Here is a 15,240-nt window from a genome sequence, read left to right on the forward strand (position 1 = left end):
ATGGTGACATGATCTATAGAATCATAGAATATCAGGGTTGGAAGGGACCCCAGAAGGTCATCTAGTCCAACCCCCTGCTCAAAGCAGGACCAATTCCCAGTTAAATCATCCCAGCCAGGGCTTTGTCAAGCCTGACCTTAAAAACCTCTAAGGAAGGAGATTCTACCACCTTCCTAGGTAACGCATTCCAGTGTTTCACCACCCTCTTAGTGAAAAAGTTTTTCCTAATATCCAATCTAAACCTCCCCCACTGCAACTTGATCTCATTGTTTCCACTTGCTATGTTTCAAGAGCATTTTGCATCTTTCATATTGTCTGGAAGTCTGCCTTCAGTACTACAAATTGCATCCTGATACTCAGACGTTTTGTAAGGCTTTCATAACCCTGTCGTACAATGTCCTCTGACTGTATTTTGGTCCTTGCGGAATGCAATTCCTTCAATGCTGAGTGTGCATTTGCCTGTGAAAACTCACCCCTCTGCAAAGGGCCACTTAAGCGGTGCTTAGAACTTATGCTGCTGATGGCTAGATTTCTAAAAGGGCCCAATTATTATTAAATATTGATGTTATGGTAGCGCTCAGAGGTCTCCGTTGGGATCAGAGCCCTATTGTGTTGGGTGCTGTACAAACAGACAGAGAAAATCCCAGCCCTGAAGAACTTATGATTAAATGACACAACCAGACAAAGGGGACAGGGATACAACCTAAAAGCAAGTGAACATGGCAAAGAATTTGCACCGTTTAATTAGTATTTCAATCAGAGCTGTGTGAATAACTGACTTTTTGGTTCACAGTTCAGTTCCAAAAAAAACAAAACAAATTTTATTTTCAGATCCAATACAATGCTTTGTTTGACCTGAAATGAAATGGTTTGTTTAGATTTTGAGCGTTTTTTCAAGTTCTTAATTTTTCTAAAATTTAAGGAAATTTCTAAAAGAAAAGTAATTTTGAATAGAAAAATAGAAATGTTTTGATTTTTTTTTTATTATTTTTTTCTTGACTGAAAGAATGTGGGGAATTTGACATGAATTTGTGAAATAATAATAAAGTCTAATACAAATAACAAAGTCTAATACAATAAGCGATAACTTGATCTGACTTGTTAGTGAATTGGCAAAATGCACATGACCGCAGGCCTCAGCTGGAGCAGCATGATTCATATGGGGTGTTTTCTTCCCTTTTCCCTAGCCCACACAAAATCATTTACCATTGACAGAAACTGATTAGGTTTGGCTGAAAGTGGGGGGCTCGATACAGGAATCATTGGATGAAACTCTGGCCTATGTTGTACAGGAGTTCAGACTAGATGGTCCCTTCTGGCTTAACATCAATGAAGAAGCAAAGCATCTGGAGAGGTATAGAGACACTATGGAGGAGCAGGGTATAAAGACCAAGGGAGAGGGGGAAAGTGCATGGGAAGGGAGAGATGGAGCAAGGGAGAGCTGGCGTGATAGAGGACGACTGCGGCTGTGGTTAGTCTAACTGCTAACATAAGTCTTGGGAGACCTGCATTCAATTCCCTGCTTTGCCCCAGATAGGGTTCCATATTTGAACATTCAAAAAGAGGACACTCCCCGGGGTGGAGGGTGGTATTTGCTTGTGCGCCCCTGCCCCTTCCCAATTCCAACCCCTTCCCCAGATTCTCTGCCCCCTCCCTGCCTCATTGGACGCCTTCCCCAAATCCCCAGCCCCGCCTCCTCCCCTGAGCACGCCGCGTTCCCCTTCCTCCCCCCTCCCTCCCAGCCGCATGAAACAGCTGTTTCGCGGCGCAAGCACTGGGAGCTGGGGGAAAAAGCGGCACTCTCTCAAGTGATCAACATTCACTCTCTTTCTTGAATGATCAACTCTTCTTTGGGGAAAAATAATAATGGCAAAATCCCAGACGTTTAAATTTAATTTAAAAATTCCTCCCGGATGGCGATTTAAGAACCAAAAAGCTGGACATGTCCAGGAAAATACGGACATATGGTAACCCTAGCCCCAGATTTCCTATGTGACAGCCACTATCCCTTAGCCTCTCTATGCCTCATCTCCCCTGTCTGAAACACAGAGACAGTGGCAGGGCCCTGCCTCCCAGGAGTGTGGTGAGGCTAAAGATTGTGAGGAGCTCAGATACTATGGTGATGGGGCTGTATAAGTAGCTTAGATAGCTGTGGGGCTGGATGGCTAGAGGCAGTGTATGACTCTGCCTTCCCTTTAGACCCCCACATCCAGGTTCTGTGAGACTCTTGCCATTTTCCCCCTACACCCAGGCTCTCTCTCTCCATGCCTTTAACCCCCTCCTCTCTGCCCCCATCAGACACAAAGCCTCTCTCCCCAGGGTCCCACTTCTCTCTCTTACTCCCATTGGGGGCAGAGGGTGGGTGAGGAGTGCACTAGGTCCTGTCTCCTTGGTTACAGTGCAGAAGGGAAGCTATAGGACTTCAAACCATGGGCAGTGGGATAGAAGGGAAATGGGAACCAATCCATGAGGGAATTCTGGGGGCCAGCCAGAAATGGTGGGGGAGTTATGGTAGGTAGCCAGAGAGAACAGGGAGTGAGGATGGGGGAAGTTGAGGAGGAGGGAGGGAGGCAGAGATGTAGGTACTGTGTGTATGGGAGTGAGGGATTTTTGGAATAGGAGGCTGTTTATGCAAATGAGTTGATGCATGTTTATCATTATGCAAATATGATATTACCTTGTTTGCATAGACTTTCCCACTCAGTGCCCCAGAGCCAGCCCCTCCACCGACTTGTATGGAGCTAGGCCAGGGCTGAATGTGGCATGTTCATTTTGAAGCCAGGTTTGTCACCATGAGTCCGGATTGTGTCGGAAAGAACCAGGAGCAGGCTCTGAGAAGCAGAATGAAATAGAATTGTTCTTTTTCAAGTGATTGTTCACGTTGATTCTAATCAGATGTGCGCGTGCCGCGTGCATGGTCATCAGAAACTTTTTCCCTCAGCAGTTCCCATTGGGTCGGCCAGGGAGCCCCCTGGAGTGGCGCCCTGATGGCGCTCAATATATCTTAGAATCATAGAATATCAGGGTTGGAAGGGACCTCATGAGGTCATCTAGTCCAACCCCCTGCTCAAAGCAGGACCAATCCCCAATTAAATCATCCCAGCCAGGGCTTTGTGACCCTGCCGAGCCGACCCCCCTTCAGTTCCCTTCTTACCGTCCGTGGCAGCGTTGGAACTGCATTTTGCTTGCATGCAAGTGTTCCCTTAGCTATTACTTAGTCCTACAGAATCTTTTGTTTTGTGGTTGGTTTATTGTTCGGTAGTTAGGATAGTCTTGGTGAGTAGGTCATTCTCCCTTCCCCCCACCTTGGGTTTCCGGGCATGCCTCAGGTCCAAGGATTTAAATCTTGCGGTGTATGCAAGAAGCCTATGCCCAATAGCGACCCTCACGACTCGTGCTGGAGGTGTCTAGGGGAGGCGCATCAGTCCGAGCGCGGTCAGATCTGTAAGGCTTTCAAGCCCAGGACTATGAAGGAACGTGACTTCCATTTGAAGCAGCTATTATTGGAAGCCGCACTTGGTCCAGCAGCACCTGACTACCAAGTCCCAGGCCCAAGCTTGGTGTGGAGCGCCCGGTGTCAGACCACGAATTGGTACAGGAAGGATTCTGGTGCTAGAGACCCTCAGTAATGGAAATTCCTGACGCCGCAGTACGGAGCAGCGCCCTGGCACCGATCAACATCCCCAGTGCCCCACAAGCGCCATAAGAAGGCGGACAGAGGGCACTCTCCTCAGAGAGCGAGACCATCTGGGGAGACTTTGCTGCCCCAGAGGAAGGACTCAACTTCCAAGCAGCAAGACCTTGTGCCGTTGACTCTGGGGCCCCAGTTGGCACCGTTGAGCCCACTTAGTGACTTTCCGGCTGGGCAGTGCTTTGTGGAGGAGTTGGAACTCCCCTCCACCCCAGATACTTTCCAGCCTGCAAAAGAGCTTATAGAAAGTACTGTGCCTCAGCCCCTTGCTGTTAGAGAGAAGCCTCCGGCACCGCCCAGACAGGTGCCATCTAGAGGCAACCCTACAATGATGAGGCCCTCTTCATTGCCAGACCGGCATCGTTCCTGGCACTGTTCCCAGTCTACATCACTGCAACACACACCCCCTACCCCGACACCGACCTCAGTACAAGATCACCTGGAGCAGGGAGCACAACAATCTGTGTCTCCAGCACCGAGAGGTTGGCACCGATCATGGTCACCCTCTATCGGCCGGTACCGAGACACGGCACCGGAACACAGGAGACATTCTCCGGCACCGGACTCACAGCACCGGTCTAAGTTGTAGGACAGCTGGCACCGATCCTCTACATGATCGTCGCAACTCTAATCCCCAACTTCCTTTTCTCAGCACCGACCACCAGCTTGAGGATCGTCGGCACCGCCGTGGTCATTGCCTTCGGGATCCTCGGACTGTGAGGCTGACTCCTACTACTTGTGACGCAGTAGGCACAGTTCAGATAAGCGCCGGAGATACACACAGTCGACCTGGAAGCCACAATGGCCACCCGCTGCACGATGGCCCTTCTGGACCCCCTGGGCTTACCATCAACCCCATCCAGGGTTTCTAGGTCTGTGACATCGTGGTATCATCCTGCACAGTCACCGGTGGATAGACCCACGCCTTGTGCTACAGAGGCGACCCTATCCAGACCTCCCCTCATTCTACAGATGGGATAATGGAACTGGCTCCAGACCCACCCACAGCTCAGGTCACATATGACCATGCCAAACAACTGGACACCAATGCTACCCAGGAGCAACCTGGGCACATAGTGGGCCACGATGACCCTGTTCCCCCAGTGGCCTCCTCGTCAACTTCGCCTGATGAGGCAGTGGCAGGAGCATCAGCTTCAGGTCCTCCGTACATTGACCATAGGGTGCACCAGGACCTGCTCCGCTGCATTGCCAGTAACATGGGCCTACAGGCGGAGGAAGTCATTGAGTCAGAGGACCTGGTGGTGGACATTCTCGCTCTGGAAGGCAGGAAAATTTATGCCGTGGGGGTCTACAGCTGAGGACAGCTAACCAACAAGCTATCCTCAGCAGGTATAGTTTTAATTCATGGGACTCCATGTCCAAATACAAGGAGTTGCTCCCCACTGAGTCGAAGGCTGAGTTCTTGGCTCTGGTCAAGGAAGGGAAGGCAGTGGCCAGGACATCCTTGCTGGCTTCACTCAACTGGGCTGACTCTGTGGCATGTACCGTCTCCTCTGGGGTGGTCATGAGGAGAACTGCATGGCTCCAAGTTTCCGGGCTTCCACCGGAAGTTCAACAGACCCTGCAGGACCTTCCCTTTGAGGGCACAGGGCTGTTTTCGGACCAGACAGATTCGAGGCTCCACAGCCTAAAGGACTTGAGGGCAACTATGAAATCTCTGGGGAATCACACTCCTGCTACCCAGAGAAAGTCCTTCAAGCCTTAGCCCTTACCACGCAGAGGCAATGCCAACCCCGCCCAAGGCAGGATACATACCGCCGTAGGGGCAGGAATACCAGGCGTAGACCTTCCAACCCTCCCTTGAGCCAAGGGCAGGGCCCGACCAAGCCATCGTCGGGGTCCAAGCAAGGGTTTTGAAGGGATGCCCGAGAATGGCGTACCAGCCACTATCCCGGATCCTTCTGAACCGTCTATCCCACTTCTGTCGTGCATGGTCCCATATAACATTGGACCGCTGGATTCTTCGCATGGTAGAGGTGGGATATTCTCTCCAATTCTGCTCCTCCCCTTCCTCCCACCCCCCTTTCCTATCCCTCTTCAGGGACCCCTTTCACGAGCAACTCCTTATCCAGGAGGTGCAATCGCTCCTCACTATAGGGGTAGTGGAGGAGGTTCCTCAGGGAGCTAAAGGGCAAGGGATGCTACTCCCATTATTTCCTAAACCCCAAGGCAAAGGGGGGGTCTCAGACCCATCTTAGATCTGCAAGGATTCAATCAGTTCATGGTAAAGTTTAAGTTCCGCATGGTCTCCCTGAGCGCAATTATTCCCTCCGTGAATCCGAGGTACTGGTACGCTGCCCTCGACATGAAAGACACGTACTTTCATATAGCCGTTTGGTCAGCCCACAGACGTTTCCTGAGGTTCGTTGTTAACCGCATACATTATCAGTTCAAAGTGCTCCCATTCGGGTTATCATCAGCCTCCTGGGTGTTCACCAAATGCAAGTCTGAGGTTGCGGCTTTTCTCCGCAAGAAGCAGGTGTATCCCTACCTCAACAACTGGCTGCTGCAGGGACGCACCAGGAAGCAGGTGGAGTCCCAGGTCCAGTTGGTCAGAGAGACCTTCCAGAGGCTGGTTCTTCTCCTCAATCTGGACAAGTCGACATTGTCACCCACCCAACAAATAGAATTCATTGGGGTAGTGTTGGACTTGGTTCAGGCAAGAGCCATTCCACCAAAGCCCAGATTCCAGTAGGCTGGTGGTTGGACCCTCGCATGGTCTGCGAAGGAGTCCCATTTAGCAGCACTCAACCATCCATGACCTTAGTAACGGATGCGTTAGACCTGGGGTGGGGGCACACCTAGGAGACCTACAGACTCAGGGTAGATGGTCGCAGTCCGAGATCCCGCTTTACATCAATATAAAGGAACTCAGAGCAGTGAGACTAGCCTTCCAGACCTTCCATACCATATTGCAAGCACAGTGCGTGGCGGTGCTGACCGACAACACCACTGCCATGTTTACATAAACAAGCAGGGCAGAGCCCGCTCCTCCCTTCTCTGTTGGGAGGCCCTCCACCTGTGGGAGTTTTGTATAGCCCACTCCATTCACCTGGAGGCGTCCTATCTCTTGGGAACACAGAATGAGCTTGTGGACCACCTCAGCAGGTCGTTCCACAGTCATGAGTGGTCCATCCGTCTGGACATCATACATTCCATCTTCCAAAGGTAGGAGTTTCCCCAGGTAGACCCATTCGCCACCAGGCGCAACAGGAAGTGTCCAACGTTTTGCTCCTTCCTAAAGCACAGTCCAAGCTCTATCTCAGATGCATTCATGATACACTGAGGGATCCATCTACTGTATGCCTTCCTTCCGATACTACTCATCCAAAAGGCTCTCCTCAAGATCCGCAGGAACAAGGCAGAGGTAATTCTGCTGGCTCCTGCATGGCCAGGTACACCGTGCTTCCGGAGTGGTCAGTGGACACCCTGATTGCGCTGCCGCTCCTCCTTGATCCGATTACACAGGACCACAGCTGCTTGCTTCACCCGGACCTCTAGTTCCTCCATCTCATGGCCTGGAAGCTTCATGGTTAAACCCAATGGAGCTCCAATGCACGGAATCGGTGAGGGAGGTGCTGCTTGGAAGCAGGAAACCTTCCACCAGGGCCACTTATCTGGTCGAATGGAAAAGGTTCTCGTGCTGGTGCGATCACAGTCACGTATCCCCACTTCAGGCATCTATACCATTCATCCTGGACACTCTACTGCACCTGAAGCGGCTAGGCCTGGCCGGATCATCCATCAAGGTACAGCTATCCCAGCGTTCCACCCGGGAGAGTTGGGATGCTCAGTCTTCACCAACCCTATGGTGGGCTGTTTCCTTAAGGGCATGGAATGGCTATATCCACAGTCCCACCCAAAGATACCGACTTGGGACCTCTACCTGGTCCTAGCTAGATGAATGGGAGCCCCATTCGAGCCACTGGCTACATGTTTCCTTCTGTATCTCTCGTGGAAGGTGGCCTTTCTGGTTGCCATCACATCGGCCAGGAGGGTGTCTGAGTTAAAAGCACTAACCTCCAACCCCAATCTTCCACAAGGACAAGGTACAGCTCAGGCCACACCCAGCCTTCCTGCCCAAGGTGGTATCCCAATTCCACATCAGCCAGGACATTTTTCTACCAGTTTTCTATCCCAAGCTACATGCCAATGCACAGGAGCAGAGGTTTCACTCACTAGATAAATGGAGAGTGCTAACATTCTACATTGAGCGCATGAAGCCTTTCAGGAACCAGCTGTTTCCCACCTTGTCACAGTGCATTTCTTCCAGGATTATGGACTGCATCTGTACCTGTTATGACCTTGCCAAGGTCCCAGCCCTGGCTATTATGGCCTCATCCACTGCTTTCCGGGCCCAGGTGCCCATCCAGGAGATCTGCAGAGTGGCAATCTGGTCCTCGGTGCATACGTTTGCCACCCACTATGCCATCACCCAGCATGCTAGAGATGATGCAGCTCTCGGCAGAGCGGTGCTCCAGTCAGTGATTCACAGAATCTTAGAATCATAGAATATCAGGGTTGGAAGGGACCTCAGGAGGTCATCTAGTCCAACCCCTGCTCAAGGCAGGACCAATCCCCAATTAAATCATCCCAGCCAGGGCTTTGTCAAGCCTGACCTTAAAAACTTCTAAGGAAGGAGATTCTACCACCTCCCTAGGTAACGCATTCCAGTGTTTCACCACCCTCCTAGTGAAAAAGTTTTTCCTAATATCCAACCTAAACCTCCCCCACTTCAACTTGAGACCATTACTCCTTGTCCTGTCCTCTTCTACCACTGAGAATAGTCTAGAACCATCCTCTCTGGAACCACCTCTCAGGTAGTTGAAAGCAGCTATCAAATTCCCCCTCATTCTTCTCTTCTGCAGACTAAACAGTCCCAGTTCCCTCAGCCTCTCCTCATAAGTCATGTGTTCCAGACCCCCAATCATTTTTGGTGCCCTTCGCTGGGCTCTCTCTAATTTATCCACATCCTTCTTGTAGTGTGGGGCCCAAAACTGGACGCAGTACTCCAGATGAGGCCTCACCAATGTCGAATAGAGGGGAACGATCACGTCCCTCGATCTGCTCGCTATGCCCCTACTTATACATCCCAAAATGCCATTGGCCTTCTTGGCAACAAGAGCACACTGCTGACTCATATCCAGCTTCTCGTCCACTGTCACCCCTAGGTCCTTTTCCGCAGAACTGCTGCCTAGCCATTCGGTCCCTAGTCTGTTCCTATTCCTATTCCTTAACCCCCATGGGAGGATTTGGGAGTCCCCTGATTGGAACTAATGTGAACAAGTACTCGAAGAAGAAAAAAAGATGGTTACTCACCTCCTTGTAACTGTTGTTCTTCGAGATGTGTTGTTCACATCCATTCCAATACCCACCCTCCCTCCTCTCTGTTGGAATAGCTGGCAAGAAGGAACCGAAGGAGGGTCGGGTCGGCAGGGTCATATATTGAGCGCCATGGAGGGGGCGCCACTCCAGGGGGCTCCCTGGCCGACCCGATGGGACCTGCTGAGGGGAAAAGTTTCTGACGACCGTGCATGTGGCGCGTACACACCTGATTGGAATGGACGTGAACAACACATCTCGAAGAACAACAGTTACGAGAAGGTGAGTAACCGTCTTTGTTTCTTCAAGTATAAAGACACCACATGGTGTCAGGCTGTTATTAATATTAGTTGTGATCATTATGGTGGCATATTATGGCCCCAGGGCCCCGTCATGCCATGCACAGCACAGAAACAGTGACTGAGATCAGGGCCCCATTGCACCGGAGCTGCACACATACGATGACTGAGATCAGGGCCCCGTTGTGCCGGGCACTGCACAGACACAGTGAGAGACAGTCCCCTGATCTCGGGCACTGTGCGTCCGTGCAGCATCAGGCACAGTGTAGCTCTGGGACATTTATGTGCCACCATAATGCTCACAACTAATATTAACACTTGAAGTCTTGCATGACCTTTTCATATTCAAACTAGGGAAACGCAGCCTAGATGGAGCTACTATACAGTGGGTGCAAAACTGGTTGGAGAACTGTTCCCAGAGCATAGTTATCAGTGGTTCACAGTCATGCTGAAAGGGCATAACAAGTGGGATCCTGCAGAGATCAGTTCTGGGTCCAGTTTTGTTCAATATCCTCATCAATTATTTAGATAATGGCATAGAGAGTACACTTATGAAGTTTGTGAATGATACCAAGCTTGGAGGGGTTGCAAGTGCTTTGAGGATAGGATTAAAATTAAAAATGATCTGGACAAACTGGAGAAATGGTCTGAAGTAAATAGGATGAAATTCAATAAGGACAAATGCAAAGTACTCCATTTAGGAAGGAACGATCAGTTGCACACATACAAAATGGGAAATGACTGCCTAGGAAGGAGTACTGCGGAAAGGGATCTGTGGGTCATAGTGGGTATATCTGGGGATAATAGTGGACCATCAACTAAATATGAGTCAACAGTGTAACACTGTTGCAAAAAAAGCAAACATCATTCTGGGATGTATTAGCAGGAGTATTGTAAGCAAAATACGAGAAGTAATTCTTCTGCTCTACTCTGCGCTGATTAGGCCTCAGCTGGAGTATTGTGTCCACTTCTGGGCACCACGTTTCAGGAAAGAAGTGGACAAATTGGAGAAAGTCCAGAGAAGAGCAACAAAAATGATTAGAGGTCTAGAAAACATGACCTATGAGGGAAGATTGAAAAAATTGGGTTTGTTTTGTCTGGAAAAGAGAAGACTGAGAGAGGACATAACAGTTTTCAAGTACATAAAAGATTGTTACAAGGAGGAGGGAGAAAAATTGCTCTTCTTAATCTCTGAAGATAGGACAAGACTCAATGGGCTTAAATTGCAGCAAGGAAGGTTTAGATTGGACATTAGGAAAAAATTCCTAACTGTCAGGGTGGTTAAGCACTGGAATAAATTGCCTAGGGAGGTTGTGGAATCTTCATCATTGGAGATTTTTAAGAGCAGGTTAGACAAACACCTGTCAGGAATGGTCTAGATAATACTTAGTCCTGCCATTAGTACAGTGGTCCCAAGGCCCTCTCAAGGTCCCTTCCAGTCCTATGATTCTATGATTCTCTGCTGGAGCGGGGCATAGTGAAATGAACAAGTTTCTCCTACCAGTTGATGTGCTTTTATTCTTTATTTTATTTTTTTAAACTAAACAAAAAGCACTCCATTTCTATTTTCTTTTTATATTTTTCTTAAACCACTTTTCCATTAATTTTGTAACTTTAAAAACTTTTCTATATTTAAATTCCTGTACCTTTCTTCTCCCCCCCATATGTGTGTGTGTGTATGTGTATATATATATATATATATTTAAATTTTCGGCTTATTTATATTTTTTTAAAATCATTTGCTTTTTCCTAAGTCCCCAGGCCACTTTGTATTATTTTCAATAATTTATTTTACATCTCTGCGAAGCTATATTATTATTTTCATATATATATTAAATCACGGCCTATATGGATTGAATATTTGTCATAGTTTTTGTTTGGTTTGGTTTGCTGTTCTTTTTTAGAGAATCTGAGCCAAAGTTTTGTCCACTCAGTTGCTGTTTGCATTCCAGAATTGCTTGGGGCTCATTTCCATCTCCTGGATGTACAAGGACCAGCACCTCAAGCCCCAATCCTGCAAACAATCAGGCCGATACAGTTTTTGTACTTATAGAACTATGTTGTTATTGTTAATCATCATCATCATCATGTTTATTGCGGTAGGGCCTAAGGACCAGCCAAGAACGGGTCCCCATTGTGCTAGGTGCAGTAGAAACAGAGAAGTTGATAGTCCATGCCACAAAGAGCGAACAGTTGAAATAGACCAGACATACCCAGGGTGAGGGAAGGAGTAGAACACAGCAGGAGAGTGAGAAATGGGATGGGAGCAAATGACACATTAGTGCCATGGGGTATTTTTTGTTCTGGGAGGGGGGGAAGTGGTTAGTTAGGAAGGGATCAGCTAGATGGAAAGAAAAGGGAAGGGAGAGGGGACATGAAAGGGAAGAGGTAGGGAAGAGGGGGGACAGGGCAGGTGTGGAGTGAAGCAGGTGAAGAGACAGTGAGGATGTGTGTGTGGGGGAGGTTTGGAACAAACAGCTTCTCAGCACAGGGCAGAGGAAGTCCAGTCAAAGCTGCAGTCAGTTCCCTGAATGTCCAAAGGTCACTGCTGTGACTAGAGTCTCTGGCTGGCTCCTCTCTGCAGTTTTCCCTAAAGGCCACATGGCAGGGGGGAGGGGAGGCGAGGCACCACCTAAGTCCTATGGCCCCCAGAATTTGTCCATGTGTGTGTGAGGGGGTCCCTCTGCACAGTTCTGGGTCCAGGGGGTGCTGAGCCCATTTTATCCCCTTCCCCAATTGCAGCCCTACTTTGGCTGCTTCACTCAGGGGCAGTATTTATTTATTGATATGATTATAGTAGTTTTCAGAGTAGCAGCCGTGTTAGTCTGTATTCACAAAAAGAAAAGGAGTACTTGTGGCACCTTAGAGACTAACCAATTTATTTGAGCATAAGCTTTCGTGAGCTACAGCTCACTTCATCGGATGCATTATAGTAGTGGTTTACGCAGTTATGTGGCTATAAAGGTGCCTTATACCGGGATAGCTTATTCCCCTTCCTGTACGTGAATAAACTGTACCAGTAATATGGACCTTTAGCCCCATAATACTGTGTCCACAGTAAAGGGGGTTATACTGCTTTAACTACACTAGTAAAGATACAGTGGTACAACTTTCTAGTATAGACAAGACCTTACACTGACTTGCTCCACCAGAAGTCATCTGCTCGGGGTAGAAACTGTTGGGGGAGGTCCCTGGCCTGTGTTCTGCAGAAGGTCAGACGAGATGATCAGAATGGATCAGACGGGAGTTCTCCTGTTGCTGTAGCTAATCCTCCTCCCTTCGATGCCATGATTAGGTCCACCCAGCTGCATCTACACCGAGGATTAGGCTGACCTAACGATGTCACACAGGGTGCAGAATTTTTCCCAGCCTTGAACTAATTTTGTAGGTGTAGACCAGGCCTATGTGCTTAACGTTTCTCACCTGTGTAGCGTTAAACATGTGCACAAGTGTAGGTGGGATGAGGGCACTGCCCGCTAGCAGGCCAATGGATTAGATGACGCCTGTGCAAAGGAATGACAGACACCCTCGCACTTCTCGTGGGCTCAGAGGAATAGATGGGGCTACCTGCCCATTGATTCTTTCTCTTGAGCAGGCGATGGGTGTAGCCTTGGGTCCATCACCTGGCTGCTCACTGAGCCAGCATGGGGTGGGGTAGTAATTGATTGCCGCTCTAGGCTAGCTGTAAATTACTCCCCCCTCCAGGAGTGAACGGGAGGAATTGTGACTCAGAAGGGTGTGTCTGAGGCACAGTCCCAGGACTGGCATGACACTCTGGTCAGGGCTGGGCCTAAAGTTACAATCTCACCTGCTGAAGCCAGGGAAACAAGGCTACTACTCAAGGGCTGCAATTTTCTAAGGAGGCTAAGGCCAGATTTTTAAATGGGTTTAAGCATCTAAATACCTTTTAAAATCTGCCCCTTAGGGCCAGCCTCCAGCAAGAGGGAGACTTGCTGGTGCTCACCCTTTAACCACCCAAACAATCTCCTCTGGGCTGTGCCAGCCCTTACTTCACCTGGCAGGGTAACGATCAGTGTACCCTTGTCTGAAGTCCCTTTGATGCATCCCCCTGTAGCGTCCAGCCCCTTGTCCCCTCACAGAAATCCTAGGTTGACTGTCCCCAAAGGCCCAGCTTGAAGGATTGAATTCAGGATCAGCTCCTTGGATAACACCATGCACTGAGATATGTGTATAATGAAAACAACAGTACTTTTTTTTTTTTATCAAAGGCCAAGATTCAAGAGATAGTGAGTCAGTATAATGGAAACAGAAGGGTTACGTATAAAACTAAGGCTATAGGTGCTTTCTAGAGACTAAACTTAAGAGGCTAACCTCCTGTCTCGGGCAGTCTTATCTCACCCAAAGCCTTCTGCAGGGTTTCCAACCAAGTCCAGTTGGCATCCTGTTTTTATGAATGTAAATGTGCTGCCCGTTAACTTTCTAGATGCAGGATTAAGGAGTGTGTCTTCTTGCCTTCCTCTTATGTTCCCCAAAATTCATTGTCTGCCCCATAGGCAGGACAATCCCCTGGAGTTCATTTTCTGGTGTTGTGTCTCCTGTTGACTTTGTATGTAAATGGCGTTTCCATTGTGTTGGCTTGCAATGCTTAATTTACATGTGAACGAGAGATACAGGGGTGAATATACGTCCCTGGTCTGGCAGAAACCTGTTTGTCGACCCAGCCTTGATACAAGTTCTAGGAACATATTTTCTTTACACATCCATAAGTCTATACATAGTCTGCACGCACGTTTCACAATGATATTAATGACCAGAATGACTGTGGCTTTCATTTTAGATCCTACTTGACATTCTTTGGTGAACCAGAATATGTGTATCAGGATATTAGAATAATAGACCCATAGGGCTAGAAGGGATCACAAGGGTTATCTAGTCTAACCCGCTGCCAAGATGCAGGATATTCTTGTAACCTCCTTGACGTGTTGACATTGAAGGGCTCTTAGGCTCGTGGGGCCATATCCCATTGATATTGAATGTGGTTTGGGCTCCTGACTGTTAGATTGCTTGGAAAATCCCAGGCGGGTGCAGGTGGTTCAGTCTGGCCCTTTGTGGAGCTGTGGTTCTGATTTGCCAACTTCTGTGTGAGACCCAATGTTTGCACTGGCTCAGAAGTTTGGTTTTGCTGGGTATGTGTTCATAGAGCATAGGGCCAGAAGCGGCCATTAGACCATGAAGTCTGCCCTCCTGCATAATACAGGCCATTCAGTTTCGCCCAGTTACCCCAGCCTTGAGGCCAGTGACTGTCATGAAACCAAAGCATTTGGGTCCTCAGGAGACTACACCGTTGTGCCCCAGGCACAAGAGGTAGGGAAGTGGTGGGGATGGGGCAGGTGTGGAGTGAAGCAGGTGAAGAGACAGTGAGGATGTGTGTGTGTGGCGGGGGGCAGGGGGGGCAGAGGTTTGGAACAAACAGCCTCTCAGCACAGGGCAGAGGAAGTCCAGTCAAAGCTGCAGCTTTGAGAGACTGGGGTGTTTTGTTGATATTGGGGGCTGGAGGGGAGGGAGTGGCTGCTTTCCAGAGAGCACCCGCACCTACCCTGCCACACATCTAACTCGTGTCCAATCCATGTTTCGCCTAGCGGAGGAGATTGCGATCAGCTGGCCCCGGATAACCGCGTTTGCCGAGTCACACAGGAGGAGAGGATTGGTCTCTGGTAAGTTGCTGTGGGTGAGGCAGTGGGCGATTGCAGTGCTTTGCTCTCCCGGACTCCACCCCCTCCCCTGTGGCTGAAGCCCTTGCTATTTGGGGAGGGCAAGATGGAGTACTGGGAAGCTGGGGGGACGCGGCGGGTGAAATTCCCCACTCTGTAGAGGGCCAGCAACACAAGGAATGGGGGGGATGGGACGGGTGGACTAGCAGGAGCTCAGATCACAGCTCACCAAGAC

The 15,240-nt window shown here is 49.2% G+C and overlaps 1 protein-coding gene across 7 annotated transcripts in view; it reads left to right on the forward strand.

Annotated features, from left to right (window-relative positions):
- LOC140898208 (uncharacterized) overlaps positions 1-15,240 on the forward strand; it is a 37,398-nt gene that overhangs the window by 9,922 nt on the left and 12,236 nt on the right. For 5 of the 7 annotated variants that reach the window (XM_073311701.1, XM_073311700.1, XM_073311703.1 and 2 more), the window contains exon 3: positions 14,934-15,008. The exons of the other annotated variants lie outside the window; for them this stretch is intronic. In XM_073311701.1, coding sequence (XP_073167802.1) covers positions 14,934-15,008 — 75 coding nt within the window. The remainder of the gene's footprint in view (positions 1-14,933; positions 15,009-15,240) is intronic. 7 annotated transcript variants of the gene reach the window in all.

The sequence above is a fragment of the Lepidochelys kempii genome, chromosome 14 (genome assembly GCF_965140285.1).
Source record: "Lepidochelys kempii isolate rLepKem1 chromosome 14, rLepKem1.hap1, whole genome shotgun sequence".
NCBI lineage: Eukaryota > Metazoa > Chordata > Testudines > Cheloniidae > Lepidochelys > Lepidochelys kempii.